We start from the raw sequence: 23,499 nt of genomic DNA, 5'->3' as shown, positions 1-23,499 counted from the left end.
TTTTCATTCTCCAGGCACCAACAGCAGAAAGGCAACATTAACCCTCTCATATGGAGATTACTGGGACAAACCCCTAACAGAATGACAGCCTTGGCTTTGAATACATGAGCAACTGTCCCCAGCATTTACAGCAGTGGCATTTCCTGGCTCTGCAGATAGGGGGAGCTCTAGTTTAATGCTGAGTTACTTTCTGCTGCGGTGTTGTCTTGGATAATCTCTTTACTGCAGCAGGAGAGGAGGAAGAGGAAGAGGAGGAAGAGAGGTGAAGAGAGTATGCCCAAAACACAACTGACTGTTAGTAGATAGATGAGATATGTGACTGAAATGCTGCTGGTACCTTCATTTTAAATGTTAGGGAGCTATTTGGAAAATGTTATGTCTAACTGATATTTGTGGTATTTCTTAAATATCTACTTTTGCTTTGGTCTTGAGATGAAGTTCACATTCACAACTTGTGTTCAAACTCATAGTAGTATCACATGATGTTTATACTCATGTAAAAGAGCCTAGGCTTAATGTTATATGTATTTTAGTATTTGCACTGGTTAATCAATGCTGAAGTATTATTTATACACTAAATTGCCTTCACTTTTTTATTTAAAAGTGTGTTTTTTTGTGACAATGTCAGTGTTTTCTTTTGCCTGTTGCCCAGCCATTTTCCTATTAGGTTGTTTAAACTGCACATTTATTTGAATGCAGGACAAGGCTGTTTAGCAGAGAGGGACAGCTCTGTGAATATAGCTTTTGTTCACGTCTTAAATCTTGTTTATATCCTAGGCGGTGTTGGCAAAGTCCATAGGGACTTGGCTTGACAACTGGAAGGTCACCAGTTCAATTCCCGGAAAGACCAAGTGCTACCGAGGTGTCCCTGAGCAAGGCACCGTTCCCTACACTGCTCCCCGGGCGCCGTACATAATGGCAGCCCACTGCTCCTAACACTAGGATGGGTCAAATGCAGAGAAACCGTTTTGTTACATAGTACCTGTACTACGTAATGACAATAAATTGAATCTTAATCTTAATAATCCAATCTTAAAAACATTTTTCTTTAGTTTTGAGTTGTTTAAAGACATTAACAACTTCAAACCCTTAAGATTATAGTATATGATGTTTAAAATCATGTAAAAAAATAATAATAAGAGACTGTACTTACTGTTTTGTTATCTAAGGATGTGATTCACTATTGGCACAGGTTATTTAATGCGGAAGAATTGTCTTGTCTATTTTACCTGCAATTTCCTTTCTTCTTCCTTCTTCCCCAGATGCTGCCATCATTTTGGATTATTTACTGATTTGTCCACACACACACAAACACCACCATGGGCCAACTGTTCTCATCAGAAGAACAGCTTTCTCAGGTGAAGGATGCGATGGGTTTCGTCCTCTACGACGCCATGTTGGAAGGCGGCGCTGTACCTGACCTCGAAGTCGTCCACCCTCTCCTCTTATCCAATCACGGAGAGAGCTTTGACTCCCGGGCCGGCCTCCAGGAACAACTAAAACAGGTATATAACAATTAAAAGGACAAGTGTGACAGTAAAATGGCTGTTTATGAGCAAAACTGACTAGAAACATGAGATGATGATGCTCCCTCTGAAAAAGGCTGAGAGAGTGAACTGCTTTTTAGTTTTTTTAATCTGTTGAGTCATGCAGAGCAGATGGAGCTGAACAGGTTGGGAAGGAAAGATGTGGTTGTCTTGAGATAGTTAAGAAAGAGTGGTTGTGCAAAATGAAACACCACTCAATATTAGAAAAGTAGCCGTAGAGAGGTTGCAGATCAATACCATGATGATAAAATGCAGTGCAAAGTTGTTCTTAAAAAAAGAGAGTATGTCTATTGTTTTGTGACGTATGGTAAGAAGCACATTTCTGTTTACTTCTTCTCATCCAGCTACAGGGCGACATTGGGAAAAGGGCGCCGACCTACCTGAAGGATCTGATTGGCCGACTGTCGTCCTTCTCTGATGAGCCACGCCTGGCCGGCCTGGTGGGATTGGTGGTTTCCATGGTGATGGATATGGCCTACACATCGAAACAGCCATCAGCTGTGAAAGGGAAGTCAGCGGGGTCGTCATCAGGCCAGGTAAACACAATGAAGGGGATTTATGAAGAGTGCTTGGTGAAATATTACAACAGAGCACATTCCTCTATACATCCACTGAGACTTCTAAGACAACTGTTTAAAACAAGTTTGCTTATGAGTGTTTTTTTTCACATACCCTGGGTGTTTCTCAATGTCGAGGAGGCTTGCTTGGTAGCAAATGTACCTCCGAGTCAGTTGCTTCGAAGCGAGGCAAGAATCCTTCCTGGCCTCGGAAAACGAAGAGTGGTGGAACAGGCTAACAGGTGTGCGTCATATGCGAGGCCCCGCCTTAAATGGAGCGCGATTTCCGTCAAAGAATAGGAAATTGGTCCGTGCGCAAAGCATTGTGGGGATTTTAAGACCGCAGAGTCTACACATGTGCAGCCTCGAAATGTCCCGCGACGAAGTACGCCGGCCTCGGTAGAATTCCAAGTATCCTGGACAGTGGAACAGTCCTTCGGCGGCACTCGATGATGTAGTATCCTTGAAATAGTGTCTCTGGAGCAGCCTTCCTCGACATTGAGAAACACCCCCTGTACAATTTCCAAAGATTTTACTCACACTTCCTAACTGCATTTAATTGCAATTCAATCTACTTTGCACACTTTGATATTGCATATTGTTTCCTATGTTTAAATTATTTTATTAGTAGATTGCTCTATTATAGTGTATTCTAACTTAGTCTGTATATTTAAATATAGGGACACAGAAAGTCTACGAGAGTTATGAACCCCCTTATCCAAATATAAAGATTGTTGAAAAAATGTCCATACTGCAATATCCATGCATGTATTTCTTGTGTCATATGTTTTTATTATTGTATTAGTAGATTGTTCTATTATAGAGTATATTTATATATAGGGACAAACACAAAGTCTTGGAGAGTTATGAAACCGAATATAAAGATTGTTGCAGAAAGTCACCATATCCATTGTCTCCCTCCAGCAGAGGGTCTGGGAGCTGCAGGAGGTGACGGAGGAGTACCTGAAGCGCTGCAGGATAAACCTGAGTGACAAAAGCAAACTAATCCAGGACTCTGTGAGACTTGAAGCTCAGCTCAGCCTCACCCTCACCCAGCTGAAGACCTCCCTGCTGGGGGGAGACTGTGACTCCAGGTGAGAGATTAAAATAGCTGTGAGTAGGGCTGCTCAATTAATCGTATTTTAATCGCAATTACGATTATGGCTTGCAACGATTAGAAAAACAACGTAATCGATATAAAACGATTATATTATTATTATTTATTTTTTGGTTTTTCAGTTGAATTATACTTAAAGTTCAGGGTAATCAACTGTTAAAAACATACTGTTCAAATTTTCTTTCTCCAATAAATGGATGTTTTCAAAGTAAATGGATAATCGTTTTTAATAATCGTGATCTCAATTATTGACCCAAATAATCGAGATTATGATTTTTGCCATAATCGAGCAGCCCTAGCTGTGAGCACAGAGGAGTAGAGATTAACAGAGGAGCAGGAAACAGGGGATTGAAGGAGTTGTTGCTCAGGGTTTACTGCCACACAGGATCGAGCAGTGGTTCCTATCCTTTTCTAAAGCGCCAACTTTTTGTCATTGATTAAACTGAAGTACCCCTGAGTAAATGACATATGTTATGGATGTTCTTTATCATATTTTATGCATAACAATAACGGCAAAACTGATAACATGTACAATTAACCCAAATAGTGAACACAATATCTGCAAAATGTTTGTGTAAGATGTCTCATGTATTTTGAGTTAAATCTAAATCTGGTTTATATAAATAGATGGTCAAAATTAAAATGAAAAATTATTATGTTGGTATAAAATCCTTATATATATATATATATATATATGCCAACTGTACATATACGTTAAACACACATTAAAATCAAGAAGGCCTTGTTATCGCCCATGATGTTCTTCAGGACCACCCCCAGCTTGGTAATTAGCTGCATTGTGTAAAGTAGACCACGCAATAGTTGCATGGAGGAGAGCAGAGAGTTATTCAAGATTCAAGGATTCAAGGCTTTTATTATCATTTGTGCATAGCTACAGTGTAGTTATGACAATGAAAATCTTAGGTCACAGGCTCCTCCAACAGTGCAACACAATAAAGCAGATAATAGTGCAAGTAAGTAAAATAAAATATAATATAAATAGTGGTCCATGTGTTAAAGAACAGTAATGCTGAGGTGTGTTTTGTTCTTACGGTCTGATCCTCCAGGTCTCTGAGGCACTGGGCCAGCGGGGCAGCGTTTCACACCCAGATGTTGGTGCACCTGGCCGGCCTCGAGGGGCAGGCTGAGCCCCGGGCTGCCAGGGCCGCTCTGGAGCAATACAAGGAGGACCTCACACAGATCATACCTGCGTACAGGTAATACAGCAGTGGGGGTGCTCTAAGGTTGGTGTGGTACTGGCTCTGTGCCTCATTTATTTGCCCATTTGGTTGACTAACAAGGCAACACAGTGGACTATAAGTTGGGAATCTGTTGGTTGAAAAACGTGATAAATTGGGTTGCACATTTTGATTATTTGATTATATTTTTTTATACCAGTTTTCTCTGAGATGTTGCCGTCTAAATTGGCAACTTGGTTGGAGGATTCAAGTCATTGACACCACATTCTTTGGGGCTGTATATTGGCAATCTTTCCAGTTTAAAAAACGACTTAAAATGTATTATTTATTTATTATTTATTATAAATAAATAAACTACTATTATTATTTATTACATTATAGATTTTATTTGTATACTCCTGGAAATAATTACTGCACTTTATTCCTTATTCCTAATTATGTATGCTGCATGTATTTGTTGTCTTATGTTGTGATGTTTTTGTTTTGATGGCACCCTTGAAAGGGAGAAGCATTTATTATCTTATTATACATGTATAATGACATTAAACGATTCTATTCTATTATTAATTATATTCTTTTAAATAATAAAAAATATACTTGGGTAACAACAAGTGAAGTTACACATGTCATTCCCAGTGCCATGGAGTCTTAAACTCTTGATATTTGTGGTACAGCTGTAGACTGTAGGTGGACAACCAATGCAAAAAGTCTGCACAACATTGATACAACTACACACACTGAAGATTTTGAGACCCTATTATTAGACAGGGAAACACACAGCACTTCAGTTCAGAAGCAGGAGCCTAATAAAGCGACTGACAGTGGAAACCACAGCCACACAGAACCTGCCGTCTAGCATGAGACAAGCTTTCCAGCCTGCTCCCAATATGACAGCAGAAACACACAACAAACACATCTCACTGTCAGAAAAGTCCAGCCTTTACCTTTCATTTGGAGTTGCTGTTTAGAGTAAAAAATATCCAGCCAGACAGGAAATAGCTGCAATCAATACAGCATCAACAGCAACATGGAAATAAAACATGAAAGTCAAAACTAATTATTTGTCTTTCATCAATAGATTTTAACCACCTGACAGCCCCTCCCCCATTAGCAACCCTTCATCACTGTAATTTCTGAAATAATATATCCAGGTTTCTGCATAAATTAATGATTTAAAAATCCACTGATCCATTTATCAGTTTTTTTTCAAATGTGATAAAAGGTTTCAAATGTTGTTTTTTTTAGCCAATTATTTTTGTGATCCTCTCACCCACCCCAATCTCTTCACTGTAGGCATTATAAGTCTAATATGGTGTGTGTGGTGAAATGTCGAGGGAGTCTTCTGGCGTCATGTGACCCCCACAGCGAGGAGCCAGAGGAGGGGTCCATGACGGGACTCACAGTGACGGACAGAGAGACAGGAAAGAGTGTCACCCTCTCTCTATCCACCATGAAGGAAGAGACAGGTAGAGTTTCTTGAAATTATAAAAAAATAGACGTCTCAGTCAAGTTGCATTTAACTGATCTAAGTTGAACTTAACAGGGAGAAGAATGAGAGTCTCTGGGACTGACGCCACCCCTGTGCCAACTGTGCCCTCCTCCTCCTCCATTAACCTGGACCTTATCACCTCAGATCAATACGCCCAGGCATACCTGCACCATCTGTTCTCTGATAAGGGACCTCTGGCAGAGCTAGAGGACTACTTTATCAAGGCTAGTGCCAATCTGAGAACACTGAGAACTGAACCAGGATGTACAAACAACAAAGGCGTGGGAAACGAGATAAAAGAAAGTGATGGAGTGCATGTTAGAGACCAGGCACAGGGCAGTGATGGAGAACAGAGAGTGGACAGGAGAGGACGACTAGAGGAGGAGTGTGAGCAGAGAGATGAAGGTTTGCAACTGAGTATTGTGGAGACGCAGCCGAATGAGAGACCCAATCACAGTTAAAACAAGTACATGAAGGCCCCATGACCCGACAGCAGCAACCAAACCTCGTTTATTTAACAGAAACATTATAGTTAACTTGGAAATATGAAGGAGTTTTGTTATGTTTTTTCACATGTATGTATTCAGAGAGCATAACTGACTGCTGGGTATAAGCTGAATAGCACTTCTTCTTATTTATACGGAACAAAATTGGCCAAATATAAACTTTGGGTTTAACTGTTATTTATAAAAAGTGTGTTTCACAAAGGCGTTTAAATTTCAATAAATGTCTACAAGTCATAAAAAAGTGTTGGCCTGATTACTATTACATTTACTTAACACCAAAACACAAATTAATATGTAAAAATGTTACAAAAACTGAAACAAGAACCCTACTAATGTACTAGCAGAGCCAAAGCAACCAAGATGTGTATATTGTATTCAGGGCCGGCCCTTGGCACTGACGAACTAGGCGGTCGCCTAGGCAAGCCCGCCTTAACCTGCTTAACGATAGCTGGGGATTCTGGGTAGTGTAGTGTCTTCTGCCATCCTTTACTCCGAAAAAACATTTGTTTCTCCGAATCGAAGGGGAAAAATACAAAAGCATTGCACACAATTTAAACCAATCAATGTTGTGTAATTAACAAGGATAATCTGGTGTTTTTTAGTCGATGAGTAGTGCAGATATCACTGTAAAATCAATCGACAGTAAGGGGAATACTTACTTCCGGGTGTACAATTCTCCGTTATCCAATGAGAATGGACGCTCACATTGCCTTTAAGGGCAGTCGACACAAACGAACGCCGTGCTTCCATGAGCGTCCATAGAAGCATATGGACATCCCGGAAAGCTGAAAATGGACGCTAAGGGCCCCCCCCTTGCGTTGAAAATGGACGCTAAGGCCCCCCCCCTTGCGTTGGAAAAAGCCGACAGGGGACTTGACATAACGTCAACATAGGCCGACCTGGGAGTGAGGATGTGTTGGAGCAGTATGAGGCATGGCTACAATGGGTGATCTGTTTGGTATTTTAAGCAAAAAACTTCACAGACATGTTTTGTATAGGTATGGCCCTACAATATATGTTCCCAATATAGCATAATAGGTCCACTTTAAGTCAGTGTAGCCTGTGGATTGAAACCTTATCTTACATATTTAAGTCAACTTACAGTCAAATGTCTTTGTTTGAAAACCACCTTTTTAAAGTAACGTTACTTTAGTTGGTAGAAAAAATGACTCATCACACGCCTGTGACTTTCTTTAGGTAGCAAACCAACACCAAAAGGTCAGAAGCACGAACACATATCCACCTGCGTAATAACATTCTCCCTATGTATGTGAAAGAGGATGCATGCTGAAGGAGGACATTTCAGTGACGCTCACAGGAGAAATGGCACTTTCCGTTAAGTGTTTTTCACTCCGAAAGGTTGAAAAGATGCTTTCTGTCTGGGTAATATGGTGTGCGATGCAGCAGGTGGGCGAGCAGCACAGGAAGGAGCTCTTATGTGGCGGAGCTGGCAGCACTGTGAATGTCAAGCTGGCAAAGGAGAGTGGAAATGTGTTGTCTCGAGTTTGTGAGAAAGTGTGTGTGTGATCGCGTGTGGGCCTGTATATAAAGATTAAAGAAAGACGTGGAGAATACAGCCATGTGCAATAATATGGTGTGTCTGTGTGAATTCAAAATGGGAGAGTGATTATGTATGTGTGTGTCAGTGCAGCAGAATTACAGAAAGAAAGAAAGGAAGAACGAGGGTGTTACAAGTGGTTGATGGTTTTTGTTTGTGTGTGTGTGTGTGTGTGTCAGGTCTTGCTAGCTGTCAATGAGTCACACTTCACATCTCCAATTACTGGTCTCTGCTCTGCTAATGATGTCTGATTGGTGTTATTACTCTCTCACTCTTTTATTCCCTTTCTCCTTGTTTCCTTTTCCTTGAACTGGCTATCAGATTAGAGTGATTTTATTATTCAATGGCATGTAATTCACATCAACCATACTGCAGCGACTTTAAAATGGAAGACATTTTAAACAGTTTTTTTGTCTTCAAATGTTCATTTATGATCTTCAGAAACAGCTATTTCTATAGTTTGTTTCCTAAACCCTATTCTCTGCTTTCTTCTGGCAGCATATACTTTTTTCTCTTCAGTCTTCATCTCAGATTGATTTGTTGGCTCGTTACAATACTCCTTTCAAAGCCAAGAATACATAAAGACACCTTGTCAGATCTCAGAACATTTGAACATATTTCCACTAAAAGGCTGATTAGCATTGATCCAAGAAGCACTCTCACTTGGAGTGGCTCCCTAATATGCTGGTACTATTAAGAAGATAACCTATTCCTATAACAGGGGTATTCAAACTTTTTTATTAAAGGTCCACTTGTGAATTTTATACAAGGTCACTGGTCCGGATAAATGCCAGCAAAGTCCCCGGAGCGGAGCGGAGCAACGAAACTGAAATGAAGAAGCAGTTTCTTACGGCGCGCTATGCATGGGGCAACGACATGCTTCCCGACATGTCGTTGCAGTAAATTAAAGGGTGTTTCATGTTGTCGTTGCTGTGGACCTTCTTAAATCTACCTTCTTTGGGGGCCCCCTTCTGGTCCAAGCACTTGCCTGCCTTGCCTGTCGGCAAACGGCGCCCCTGTATACACACACACATTCAAATACATACAGTATAGTGGCTTGAACTAGTGGGAGAAATGGCACTGTTTGTCTGTAGCCAATGCCTTGAACCTCGGCAACAAAGGCATTAGAAGCATTAGAAAGTCAAGGTAAACTTGGCGGTTAACTTGCAGTCTGCAATGCGTGTCACGCTCGCACACACAAGTAAATACAGTATATACGTTCATTCTCACAACGCGTCAGACACAAGAAAATATACATTAATTTACATCAGAACGTTTTAATTTTTTATTATGTTTTATTTTTTATAATGGGACACAGGGTTCGGTCCGGATTGATTTGCAGTTCGGTCCGGAGTTTGAGAGCCCTGTCCTATAAGGTCTGATAATCTAATGACTGCATATAATGACACAAGCTATTATATTTTTATCCTGGTCAGTTTTATAGGGAGCAACAGGTGGCGTAAACCAGTGCTTCTCAAAGTGTGGTCCGCGGACCACTGGTGGTCCGTGAGCGCCCCCTAGTGGTCCGTGAGTATATTGGTAACATTTCACATTTGAAATTAATTAATTAATTAAAGTTTTCCACACTCTCCCGGGAATATCTCCGCAATGGAGCGAGCTTAAGTTTCACTTTCGATTGCATGATATAGCCCAGATAAACACCTTCATCACACATGTGGCCACTTGTTTGTACCATTTTCAGGCGATTTGCAAAAAACGATGTGTTTTTGGATATTTGTGGAGTTAGGTGGTCCGCAAGTGTTTTTTTATTGGTTAAGTGGTCCAAAAAGTTTGAGAAACACTGGCGTAAACAATGAAAAGGTCTCATGCGTTACAACACCTAACATTTCATGTTGTTCCTCTGTTTTCAATTGAAAACAAAGATAATTCTACCACATGAACGTCACAAATACCAAAACTCCACCCCCACATACAAGTTAGAAAGAAAAATAGAGAGAAACAAACCAAAAAGAAAGATAAATCACTTCACAGAAGACTTCATGTGTGGAAAATCCCATTATTTGATATAAAAGAAATCTTGTTTCATATCTTGTGTGAGGCCCACTTAACTTTAGGGAATTAGATTCTTCTGTATGATGCTCTTCTATTTTTTACATTTCCATTGTCCTCTGCCTCTTCGAGTTTTCATGTGTGAATGAAAGGTCAAAAGGTGACTCCAACATGTGTCAAATACCGACATTAAAGTGTGGTTACTCTCCCAGATGACCTGATGAACATGTGGGAGTGCATATAGGTAAACAGCCTGTATGTCCAGTTCTAAATATGTGCGCGTGTGTGTAATTTACAGCTTCTTGACACGTTGTTTTCTCTCTCTCGGCCCTGAGGTGTGTGTGTGGCCGTCTGTCAGTGTCTGTGCTTCTATGCCACAGTCTGTTGTCGTAGAAACGTCTCCTCGGCAACAGAAATCGCCACAGTAACAACGACATCATCAAGACGCCCACAAGCCACTCAGCAGAGAACAGTCGCTGACACAGAGTAACCTACTGTTGAGTGTTTGTGTGTGTGTGTGTGTGTCTGAGTGTGTGTGTGTGTGTGCGCTCATAAGTCAAAGGGAGGAGGACTTGGTCATCAACTTCTGGCAGGGGAGAAGGTGAAAGACAAGCGAGAGACAAGAAATAGAGAGATTGAAAGAGATTGAAAGAGCAGTGCATGGAGAAAGGAAGAGAGAGAGAGAGAAAAGGAGCAATCAACACTTAAGTAAAGAGAAGGAAAGGTCAACGGAAGAGGGAGGTGAGAGGGTGTCAGACTGAAGGAAGGAGAGAATAGGATGAAGGAGGAGATTCAGATGTAAAGAGAGGGAGAACAGGATCGAGGATGCGAGAAAGGAAGGTTTTCAGCACAATGATGGAAACTTTAAGAGGCTTCAAATGTGGCTTCAAATCACAATGAAACATTTTTCCGGTATCTTATGAGTAAATAAGCTAAAATGTAAAGTTGATAAGAATATGTATTTTAAATACTCACCCCATGTTACCATGAATTCTTAAACAAAAATGTGTTTTAAAACATTATATACAGTGTAATCAAGTCTAATTTATTAAAATGTATTGCTGTCATGTCTGTGAAGTTTTGTTTTCAAAATACCAAACAGTTGGTATTGGTATATGCCTGTGTGTGGACCGGCCGAACCGACAGGCATGAAACAAATCTTGAAAAATCTTGATGCTGGGCGTGTCTGAAGCTTGGCGTTTTTTTGCGAGCAACGCGACCAACAACCAATCACATGAATCTCCCGCCCCCGACATACAAAGCAATAGAAATGTTAAAACGAAGTAAACTGGATATAAACTCCCCAAACAGGCGAAAACCTACCAGTTTCACCCACTGTCTCTGCTACCTCCCTCCATGCCTGGTTCCTCCGGTTTGTATCCCGGTAAATAGTTCTGGTCGGAAAGAACCGGGTGATTTGCTACCGTAATTTCTCGTTTGGAATATGAGGAAATGAACTGCGGTCTGGCTCTCCCAGCTTGCACGCGGTTTGATTGGCTAGCGCTTGTACTGGCGGGATTTGCATAAACGGGATTTGATTGGCTGATGCCAGCTTCGAAAGCATCGGGAGCAGAGCCCTAGATCCCTCTGATCGGGAGCATCAAAAGTTGAACATTGCTCAACTTTTGATGCTCACGATGCTTGCAAATCCATGCTCCGCTCCCCACAATGCAGTTAGGCGAAGATTCAAAAAATATTCTACGTCACCCCATTCAAGTGAACCGGCGAAGCTTTGAAAGATTGAAAAAAAAAAAAGAGGAGGCGGAGCTAATGCCTGATCAGAATTCTACCGGAGATAAAGTTACATTCTGCTGTGATAAAACGCCATCCTGTTTAAACCACGTCAAGGATAATTTCTGAAATAGTATGGAGCTCAAATGCTTTTTCTATGGCAGGTTTATCACAAGGTGAGTTCTTTTTTTATTTCCTGCTTTTTAAACACATGTGCTCTACAGTACAGGTTAGCTCTGAGTGTTAGCGAGGCTTGCTAATGTAAACAAAGACGAGATTATGTCCAAAACACAGCCTTGTTTCTGATAGCAACTTTCTGTGGGTCCGCCGACATCACAGCGGATGGACATCTGTATTCGCTCGTTGTACACCCATTTAAAAAAGATTTGGGTACCGCTGCTTGAGTTCCCCGACGCACCGGGGACACATATGTATGTATAAAATACATCACAAAGTGCATTTTGCATGATAGGTCCCCTTTAAGTTGTGTGACAGTTTGCTGTATCAAACATGGTCCCCTACATATATTTAATTCAACAAATCATTACTTTTCTCCATTGTGTGTTTCTTTATCCACTGTGGTATCCTGTTTTGCCAGATGTTTAGTTTACACATAAGCCTTTGAAAAGCCATCATTGGAAATTGTTTTTGCAGACACTTAAAATATACTTATCATTTCATTGGGTGAACCGTCTGTCAATCAAACCTTTCCACTCTACTTGTTTTTTAATGAAATCATACTCCCCGGTTCTGCTAACTGATGCAATTGCAGCATTTATACCTAACAATGACCAAATCATGAGGATACAGCTGTCATCAGATTCAAATCCTGATTGATGCACTGCAAATATATAACAGCACCTTTCCCCACCTGAGCCCTGTCGACCTCATCTGGTGACAAGAGCAAAGACATTAAAAGTAAATACAGAGAAGTCTTAAGAGACACAACCAAAACTGTCAGAAAATAGTGTGACAAATATAGGAACCATTACTTGTGATTTTAGTCATTTGGAGACAATAGGCTGAAAAGACGTCTAACAAATATAATCACCTCATAGCTTCATCACCATGAGCTTCAAGAGCGGAACTAGACTTAAGTGTTGAGGCACGATACTGGTGCTTGTTGCATGTTTCAGACCATTAACTCCGAATTGAATACATTTCTGTTGTGGAGCCACAAAAGCTCTTTGATTGATTTCATACCTTCGAGTCAGCCTTTGGATTAATTTCATTTCACATTTCATTTTCATGGGAAAATTAAGTTGCACTGACTTGGAACTGTTTAAAAGAGATATTCAAACACAGGGAACTATTCATTTATCAAAGGTCCATTATCTTCAGCTTTGAGACTGTTAGCGTGTTGCTCAAAAATGGTCATAATCACATTATCTCTTTCGAACATCCATGTTTGTTTAGTGGTATTAATGAATACTTTTTTATTGTGCGTCTCTTTTTGAGGAAATCAATAACACTTATTTGTTTGTGGGGCATAGTGGGAGAACGAGAAGTGAAAACAATGGAAATCGTTTAAGAGGCACTGAATTATTTACATGATATTATCATATTTGTACTATCAACACGATTTCAATTTATTTTTAAAATGTACAATAGCGAAATCCGTAATTTATAACATACACTATGAATGATTTAAAATGATAGTTCAGCATTTAAAAAAAAGAGTCCAAAGTATTTAAATTGATTAATTAATAGAGTCATGGATTTGTAATATCTGAACTGTAAAGTTTAGTCACCACACCCATGTATACATCACTTCAGGGGGCATTACATTGACTTACATGCATTTCCTGGAGACTTATCCTAACCTTAACCATAACCAACAAATGCCTAACCCTTACGGAGCGTCCACACAGCAGCGTGCGTTGACGCTTGGAGGTGGGCGTATCTGAAGCTTGGGGATTATTTGTGACCAACAACCAATCACATGAATCTCCCGCCCCCGACATACAAAGCAATAGCAATGTTAAAACGAAGTAAACTGGATATAAAATCCCCAAACAGGCGAAAACCTACCAGATTCACCCACTGTCTCTGCCACCTCCCTCCATGCCTCGCTCCTCCGGTTTGTATCCCGGTAGATGAACAGAGACTGATCATACAGCACCGGGTGATTCTCTACCGCTATAATGAATTTTCCCTCCATTTTTTTGAATATGAGGAAATGACCTGCGTAGTCTCTCCCAGCATACACGCGGTTTGATTGGCTAGTGCTTGTACTGGCAGATTTGCATAAACGGGATTTCATTGGCTGACGCCTCCGTCGAGGCGTCAAAAGTTGAACATTGCTCAACTTTTGACGCCAGCTACGCCAGCAACGCTCCACGTCGCTTCCCAAAATGCAGTTCGGCTAAAAGTGACGTCACCCCATTCAAAGTGAATGGGCAGAAGCGTTGGAAGCTTCAACGCACGCTGCAGTGTGGACGGGCCGTAACCCTTAACCTTACCCTAACCAAGTCTTCACCCTAAAATTAATGATTCCCCTTATGGGGACCTCCAATTTGTCCCCATAAGGGAGGTGAGTCCCCACACGTGACTGTGTAAACAGATTTAGGTCCCCACGACTATTGTAATGCTAGGCTACACACACACACACACACACACACACACACACACACACACACACACACACACACACACACACACACACACACACACACACACACACAGAATAATCACTGAAATGTCTGAATAGAGGGAATCCAGTATTGAAATTGGGCATTTTACTGTAGTTTTTCTCCTCAAATGTGAGTGCTGCATCTTTCAATACAGGCAGCAACAAAAAATAGAGCAGGACATAATCTACACACACAGTAAATGCTGTTCAAAGTTGTCAATCAAGCCGTAAGTGCAGCTATTAATTACAAAGGTAAAAGCAGCAGAGATAATACAGTGTTAGTGCCTGGCTTTGTGTGGCAGGTTTTTACTACATACTTTATGTGTGTCTGTGTTAATATTCAAGGTCTGTGTAAAAGTATTTATTGCATACAAACGTCTTGAAATGTATATTGACCTGTGAACTAATAGCATGTGAAAAACGCTCCTGGTGAGTAAAGGCCAGGTCATACAGATCTAGCTGCTCTCTAAAAAGTTAAATAACTTGCATAGCAGTATCATTTTCTTTAATCCACATTTTGCCTGTGTATATTTGTTGTTTAATATTCCTTGTCATTGAAGAACCCTGATTTAGAATTGTTACCATTTTATTTGATGTCTTGGCCAAGACAACGCTGTCACACAAACAATACATGCATTTAAAGCAAGTCACTGCTGGCCGTTGGACAGTATATATCTATCAAGAAGTCTGTGCACATGCCTGCCAGTTATTGTTATTCAGAGGTCATATCATTGTTGACCTCTGAAAAAGGACCAGATAATGTTTGATTTAGAAGCAAAAATAAGGCATGAAGAATAAAGAAGTATACAGTATGAACCAGATGAATGTCTAGACAATGAAACAATGTTAGATTGACAAATTGAAACATAAAGAGTGTGCATTTTCCCTGCCATACTGTACAGACACGACAACCTATTCTCTCTAGACTAGAGGATGTATACACAACTAAATGTTAGGCTTGCGAAGCGCAACAAGAATAGATTAACAAATTAAATTGTCCTTGTATGTTTCTTTGTAAAGCGACCTTGAGGTTATGAAAGGCGCTATATAAATTCAAGTTATTATTATTACCCTCACAGAGAAGCTTTTCCATTATTGTGTTACATGTCCATGTTTGCAGCTAAGCACGGCTAAACACATCCTGGACTCTCAGTGAACTTATATCTATCCTCTCTTCTGAGTCCAGGTAAAACAGCACGATCTACACATATCTATTCTTTAAAGGCTCTGCACACCCACACAGGGACTTTTAATCATTAAGACAAATCGAGTCAACTGTGTGTCAAATCGCACATTTGCCTCAAAGTGCTTCACAATCAAACAGTATCATTGATTAAGGAAAACATGTAACTTTAATTGTACATTTAAGAGGGTAAAAGTAGAAGCAATAGAGAAATAACCCTTCTTTCAGTGTGGACAGACATGCAATGATATGTGTACAGAATGGGTCAAACTAAAATATGGACGGATGTCATTATTGGGATAATGATTAGCTTACATGTTTGATTCATTATCAGAGTTTATAGAAATGTTTTAATGTTTAAGTTGTTTTCAAAATGTGCAACAATGGTGCTGCAAATAACAAAAGTTTGCATACTAAAGATAATTTATTAGAGATTTGGCCAGATTTCCGTTTTCGAGTGGTTATTTAAACAAACCTAAAGCTAATGACCTTTCCAATATGGAGACCTTGAAAGAAGAACTCATACCAGAGGTTAGGCTCAAGCCCAGCATTCACAAAGACAGGAGGAAGGAACCAACACACACACACATGGAGAAAGAGAGAAACAAATAGCTTGTGTGCAGCTGTGCATAACAACTGTGTTTGATGACAGCTGTTCTGGGGCTCTTGGAGAACCTCACTATGATCCATTGCAATTTGTATAGTTGCGTTTCTGTATTCTGTTATTATCAGTGAGCACATTTATTGATATGCAAACTGATGTTTAAAGGCATTTCTTTGACCACTAATGTTGGACTGTTGGAGTTAGGCTTGTTATTTTGCCCCCAGCTCCACTATGATTGAGATTTATTGAACAGAACTGGTCCTACAGCCTCGTAAATCTGACAAAAGTATGTATATCTTTGCACATGCCTTTTGTGCAGTGTATTAGAGTTGAATGCATGTGGTTACAATTTCTTAATGAAAGAAGCAAATATGTCGTAGGAGATTTCAGAATTGTTTGGGGAATTTCAAATATTTTACTATAAGTGCGATTTATTTTGTAAAATACTAAAAGGTTTTTAAAATGCTCTGAAAATCCCAGATGCAAAATGCAGAAACAGATCAGTGTTCTCTAAAACAGAAGCATGTTATATATATACCACTTAAATGATATTATTGTTTGGGAAGAATTTATATTACCGTGGCATATGGTACCCATATCTACTATGGGTACCAGAATATATTACAATTACCATCCAAACTTTCTTTTAAAGGTCTCCTATTATACTGTGTTATATTTCACACAGGCTCCGCCCTCCACTGGACTCTATGGGTACTACTCTCTATCATGCTGTGCGTGCTTTCACCTACTGAGTTTACGTAAACGTAGCCGGCCAATCGGGGCGAGCCTACCTGAATGCGCGCGCAGGCCCACAGTATATAAAGGCGGCTACACCCGCCGCCCACTATCCTTTTTCTCTTCAGACGAGCTGACAACCGAAGAGTTAAACGAACGAAGATTAGAAGGCAGGCCAAAGTGGGCGGGATTCCGGCGATGGTGTGAAGGAAGGAGTCTAGAGCCTCTGTCATGCACGCTGGGCTCTATTCTTACCTACTTACAGATACTGGTGGACAGGGGGCTGGCTCATTCCACAATTAAGGTGTATGCAGCAGCCATTTCGTCCTGCCATGAGGGATTTGGAGGCAGGTCAGCCTTCAGTCAGCCGCTTATGTCGCGGTTTGTGCAGGGGGTCAGGAGGCAGCGCCCAGTAGTGCACGCCTCCGCCCCACAGTGGGACCTGCCGTTGGTGCTCGAGGCTCTGGTCACAGAACCATTTGAGCCCCTGGAGCTCTCCTCCCTGGAAGCACTGTCATGGAAGACAGCATTGCTACTTGCCTTGACTTCGGCCAAAAGAGTGTCCGAGCTGACCGCTCTGTCGGTGCACCCAAGCTGCCTTTTGATCCAGGGTGACCGTAGCGGGGCGACACTCAGACCGAACCCCTCCTTTACTCCTAAGAGCCTAAGGAGTTCGTTCAGATCAAGGGCTATTCAGTTAGGTGGCTTTAATCTTCCACCCCATATTGAGGCCAGGGAGGCTAAATTGCACCTCCTCTGCCCAGTGCGTGCGCTAGCATGTTATGTAGAGCGCACGGCTGCCATTAGACGCACTGAACAGCTGTTTGTGTGCTTTGGGGATGGTGTGGCTAGAAAAGCTCTCTCCAAGAAGCGCCTAACAGGATGGCTATGCGGGTGCATTACACATGTCTATGGACGGGCGGGGAGAGCCCTCCCCACTGGGGTCCGTGCGCATTCTACACGGGCTGTGTCAAACAGCCTTATTCAGCAGCGTGAGTGTAGAAGATATATGCACGTCGGCGTCTTGGTCTACGCCAGGCTCCTTCATAAAATGTTATCTCCTGGACATGTCTGGCTCCTTCTCGTCGTCTGTGCTTGCCGAGGCAACGCATGACTGGTGAGAGGGGGGGGTGGCTGTGGGTCAGCAGGTGTCTGAAGGTGATAAGGTGGTGTGGGGGGGGGGAGGGGTTAGCGTGGTTGGTGATTGGCTAATGGTTACACAAGACAAAAACACGTTATGACATCATAAAGTGGCCAAAATCTGACCAGCTAATTTTTTATATAAATGGATCAGGACAAAAAGAGAGAGAATCTTTTTTCCTGAAACTTTCAGAATCCCTTTAGGGGGCACATGTTTCTATATAAAATACATGAAAAAGTGGATTTTGCACAATAGGTGACCTTTAATAGGCTGTGTTTGAGCACTGACTGACACATATGAAACAAAGGAGGGAGCAGAGCAGAAAAACCCATGGCTGGTCCTGCCGTCTCTTTAAGTGGCTGTGCATAGTCTGACAGCCAGCGCAGACTTTCTGACAGTTTAGGCATTATTCAGTGCTCAGGAGCAGCATGCACCCACATACTGACCCAGCATGCTTACCCGGAAGCAGAGGCCATTGAGACTAGCACCTGTCTAGAAATCAAATGTGACAACATAATGAGATTTTAGACACAGCAGCAGGCAGGTAATGAAAGGAGACAGGGCTAACACCTGTACACAAGAAACAACGGCACAAAACACATCGCAGCGAATAGACTCTTATACTGACTCACTCTTAGAAACACGTTCTGCAAGCATGATATAAAATAAGTCTCGCCAAATTGTTGTGCAGTTTAAATGTACATATACAAAGCAAACTTGTTTATTATACAATAAAAGACAGGAAGCGGATTGACTTTTAATGGGAAGAATCCATCACCGCTCACAGAGAATGAGCACGATCCATCACAGTGGCAGCATGGGAAAAGGAGGAAAATAGAATACAACTCATCCATCAGTCAGATGTTATAAAGGCTTCCGACAGACCAGATGGGACCTTTGTATTCACACCATTTAGGTTTGTCTAACAGTTCTGCAGGTTGTTATTTTGGAGCTTCACTACTCAACTTTGACCCTCCGCTTCACCAGGAAGGTCGTAGCACAAGGGTTGATGGTGGGATCAAACCAACAAAGGACTTCACTGGGAGTCCGGTTTTATGTCCCTTGTGAAGCCACATTTCAATGTTTACCTATTTAAATTGCCGTCCGTATCTTAAATAACGCTAACAAACGTATATATTTAAATCTAGACCATGGTAATGGTAATGTACTAAACCAAACCAAGTATTTATTTTGCTTTTTTGTTTGGTTTTGTCTCAATTTTCCACATTTTCAAACTGTAATCAGGAGGAAGACGCAATTGAAGTGGGAAGGTTATTTTTGTAGGAGAAAGTATAGTAATTTGATGGATTGTATAATCATCACTCTTTTTCCGCCTACACCGTCCAGTTGGTCAGCTTAGTGTGGAGTATAACGGTGTTTCTTTAGAGTCTATAGGCAATGTGCTCCTATCTCCATTTGCCAATTTAGACATTTACGGTCAAGGGATTGACAAATGGTAACGTGATTAGATTTTAGATTCCGGGCAGCAATCTGCAATGCTGCTGGATAACTAATCCCTCCTTCATACACATAAATCTCAGCCAACATTACAAGCAAATATAGCACATATGGACGAGGCTGAGATGGAGGCGGGAGCTGCTTCAGCAAATGGCATCAGCATAGTAACAGGGACAAGTGTCACATTTTAATTACACTCGAATTGGATGACAATCAGCTAATGTCAGCGTGACTTGTGTGCCCTGCCTGGACTATTCCTCCTGTAAGCCACTCTGTACAAGTGCTCCCTGCACAGAAACTACGATAAGCTGACTGCACACTTCTTGTCTAGCGCAATTTTAGAGAGTCAAAGCAAAAGAGTGACTAGTGAAGACTGTTAAATATTTAGCAAGCCAGAACCACATTTTTTGGAATGAGTTGGTGGACCAATGGGATAATATCTATATCATATATTGAGTGCTGGACTCAGACCAGAAGAACATTTTGCACTTCTGCTTCAAGAGTCAGGTCGAGGGAAGGAGAAGAACGAGTAGATCAAAAGTATTAAAAATAAACTCCTGCACACTAACAAACTTGCAGATCCAAAATCTCACATAAAAACACAAAGGGCTTTATACACCATTCACTTTATGCTTTTGCCTTTGTGTGCAATGGTAATTAATAGGGAAATATTAAGTGTCAAATTGTCAGGATAAACAAATCCTTCCATCTTGAATACCGCATATATGTGATACCAACAGGTGCTGCTTATAAACAGGGGTGCACATAACTTTTTTGCCCTGGTTCTCAAAGGAGCACCTGGAGATGTTGCTTGGTGCTCATCCTTAAAATGAAATAAACCGTAACTTTTGAGGGGGTCTTTATTTGTCAGACACACGGCACTGAACACACATGCAGAGGTGAACACAGAACACACATGCAGAGGTGAACACAAGACAACATTAGCACGACCAGTAATCCTACAAGCTGTCATCACTACCCTCCTGACTGTTCTCCTCACTGTCTTCCTCTCTGTCAGACATGGTAGCTGATGATGTAGGCCTACTTCTTCCTCTCTGGTTGAGTCTGTGATTAGCTGCTTGCATCCACAAGTCAACAGCTGGGTTTGGGTCGAAAGTCTCTGTTGTCATCTTAGACAAGTGGATGTAATCAAATAAGTATGTGAACATAACCAATAACCTACCATAGCCAATAACAAATGGATGTAACTTATTTTATTTGTGTTGTTCATTCATATCTTATTTTACCTTAAAAAAAATAAAATGTATCTCTCCAGTTTTAAAGGATATTTTTGGTTACTGTCCTATAGTATACATTGGAATGATTTCAAACCTGTTTATCCCAATAATTATAAAGGAGTGCCTTGGAAATATGTATATGTATATATATATATATATATATATATATATATACATAAATTGTGACCAAATCGTTTGAACTTAGACTAAAGTTAACTATCTAAACACTCAAGATTACTTTACCTCACTGAGCTGTATTATCAGCCTCTCAGTCTGACTGGGAGGACTCTCTCTCCAAATTATTCTAGAAACATCTTCTTCTTATATCCGTTAGAGCAGCTAGCACCAGATTCTAATAACAGCGCCGGTACCGGTGCACCCTCCCTCTCTCCCTCACTCACTCGCATTTTGGCTGTGAGCTGCGGTTGCCAGATAAGCCAACATCCCCCATTTTCATCACTTACATCGCCCATCGTACAGGGCAAATGAAACGTGTAACCGGCAGTGCTGGAATTGGGCCGGTACTCACCGGTACGCAGTACCGGCACTTCTGGTTCTGACCCATGGAGTACCGGCACTTCTTGCTCAGTACCGGCATGCTGGCGGTACTCCGGTACTCATGCACCGTGCCAGTACTCAACACTCTCCCGCCGTTCTTATTATACATCCATATATATATATACAGCCGCCCGGTACTCAGTAGATGCGTCATGAGGTGCCGAACGGACATTCTCATCGCTCTAACCGCTGGAGTTTCACAGCGGCTGTCAGCTGTTTACTCCTGTCATTCAAACAGAACGTGCTGGAGAGGGGGCGGGGCTTATCTTCTCCATGTAAATACTGTGGTGGAAACGACTATGTCAAAATTAACCTATTTGACCGTGATTTAATAGTAATACACGTTTCAAAATAATAATAATAATAATAATAATGCCGAAGTAACAACATACTGAAAACTGTTAGTAAAACCATGTTTTAATGCTTTACCATTTACATACCTAGATGCACGTGTGTTGTGATTATGCAGTGCAACTCCCACCCAGTGGGTGGCTATGTAGAGTGATAGAACAGAGCAGGCACGCCCCCGAGAGAAGGAAAGCAAGTCACGTCACAAATTAGCATTTCTAAAATGTTAGCTTGGATTAATAAAAGTGCAAAAAGACAGCGGTATCGCCGGAAGAAACTTCAAATACAGAGAATGCTGTGCCTGTGTTGGAAATTGTGTCTGATGGGGAGCTTTCTTTGGTTGATCCTCCTGCTCCAAGTTCTAGTGCATTAGCATTAGCACTAGCTCCGCCGCCTCCTCCAGAGCCTCTAACGTTAGCTGCTGCTGGCGCAACTGCCACCACCAACACCGGGCAAAGCGATGCACCTGACTGCTGGACAACGGACCAGGTGCAATATTTTTGCAAGACCAATGCATGGCTCCTTCTTAAAGATAAGAAGCTAGGATGTCGGATATGCAGAGATGTCAAATCTTTGGGAATACACACTGGACAAGGACTGAAACTGTCAACTGAATGGGGTGAGTGTGCAGTGTCTCATTTCGGTGTTGACAAGGGCAAACAACAAGCTAGCCTGAGAAAAAAAATCAAAGAACATAAAGAATCACAAGCCCATGTAAAAGCTGCTGACATCCTTACATCTGCTTCACGTGAAACTATTCAACATCAAGTGCAGTCTATGCATAAATCTGAATTAGACACCACTATCAGAGTTTTTCGAACGGCATATAAAATTGGCAAACATAGCCGGCCATTCACAGACATGCCAATTGATTTGAATGTACAGAAACTGAATGGGCTGAACGTGGGCAGGGTTTTGCACTCCAATAAAACCTGTGGCGAAATCATCGACCACATAGCTCATGAGCTGAAGAAAAAAATGGCAAAAGACATTACAGAAAACCAAAGAAAACTCTGTGTTTTGGTCGATGAATCTACCACTATTAGTGGTAAAACGGTGCTTGTTGTGTGTCTACGCTCAGCATTAGCTGATGCTGAGCCCGAAACGTTTTTTTGGGAGCTGATCGAGTTGGATGGAACAACGGCTGATGACATCACAAAGGCGTTAATGGAGTGTCTTGGAAGAGATTTTAACGAGGACTTTTTAGGTCAGTGTTTCGTTTCTTTTGCATGTGATGGGGCTTCAGTCATGCTAGGGAAGAGAACAGGCGTTGCTACCCAGTTGTGTAGTAAATTCCCAAGCCTGTTTGTGTGGCACTGCTCCAATCATCGTCTAGAGCTGGCAGTTGGGGATGTGGTCAAGGAGGTCTCAGGGCTCAATCATTTCCAGATCTTTTTTGACAAACTCTATTCCTTGTTCCATGCCTCCCCCAAAAATCAGAGGCAGTTAGCGCAGTATGCGCAAGCAGTCGGACAGCGTCTCCTGGTGATAGGGCGTGTTTTGTCCATCCGCTGGGTGGCTTCAAGTGAAAGGAGCGTCAGAGCAGTCTGGGAAAACTAGCGAGTGCTTCATGATCACTTCACAAATGCTGCAAACGACACGAGCAGGGATTCCGGAGACAGAGCAAAGTACAAGGGCCTGGATGATGTGCTCACATCTGCAACGTTTGTCAGCAATCTGGGACTGATGTACGATGCGCTCACAGAGCTCAGCGACCTCTCTCGGCAACTCCAAAAAAGAGAGATGACACTGCCTACAGCAGATAGGCTCTTAACTCGAGAAATACGAGTTTTTGAATCCATGGTCACCATGCCTGGCCCACACATGACTACAGTTCATACAGCTCTAGCTGAGAAGTCCTTCAAGGGTGTTGCCCTGCGTGAGAATG

At 41.6% G+C, this 23,499-nt stretch overlaps 1 protein-coding gene across 4 annotated transcripts; it reads left to right on the top strand.

Annotated features, from left to right (window-relative positions):
• Positions 1 to 215: 215 nt before the first annotated feature.
• Positions 216 to 6,656, top strand: LOC117550365. Of its 4 annotated transcripts, none has more exons than XM_034222785.1 (7): positions 216 to 271; positions 1,263 to 1,505; positions 1,892 to 2,083; positions 3,029 to 3,198; positions 4,289 to 4,438; positions 5,714 to 5,886; positions 5,964 to 6,656. In XM_034222785.1, the coding sequence occupies exons 2-7, from the start codon at positions 1,320 to 1,322 to the stop codon at positions 6,368 to 6,370; spliced, it is 1,278 nt and encodes a 425-aa protein (XP_034078676.1). In that variant the 5' UTR covers positions 216 to 271; positions 1,263 to 1,319; the 3' UTR covers positions 6,371 to 6,656. The 4 variants fall into 4 exon arrangements, with proteins under 4 accessions (XP_034078676.1, XP_034078674.1, XP_034078677.1 ...); XM_034222783.1 differs by having other exon boundaries at positions 234 to 262; XM_034222784.1 differs by lacking the exon at positions 216 to 271 and adding an exon at positions 942 to 991.
• Positions 6,657 to 23,499: the final 16,843 nt, after the last annotated feature.

The sequence above is a fragment of the Gymnodraco acuticeps genome, unplaced genomic scaffold (assembly GCF_902827175.1).
Source record: "Gymnodraco acuticeps unplaced genomic scaffold, fGymAcu1.1, whole genome shotgun sequence".
In the NCBI taxonomy this organism is placed as follows: Eukaryota; Metazoa; Chordata; class Actinopteri; order Perciformes; family Bathydraconidae; genus Gymnodraco; species Gymnodraco acuticeps.
This window is presented reverse-complemented; position numbering and strand designations above follow the sequence as displayed.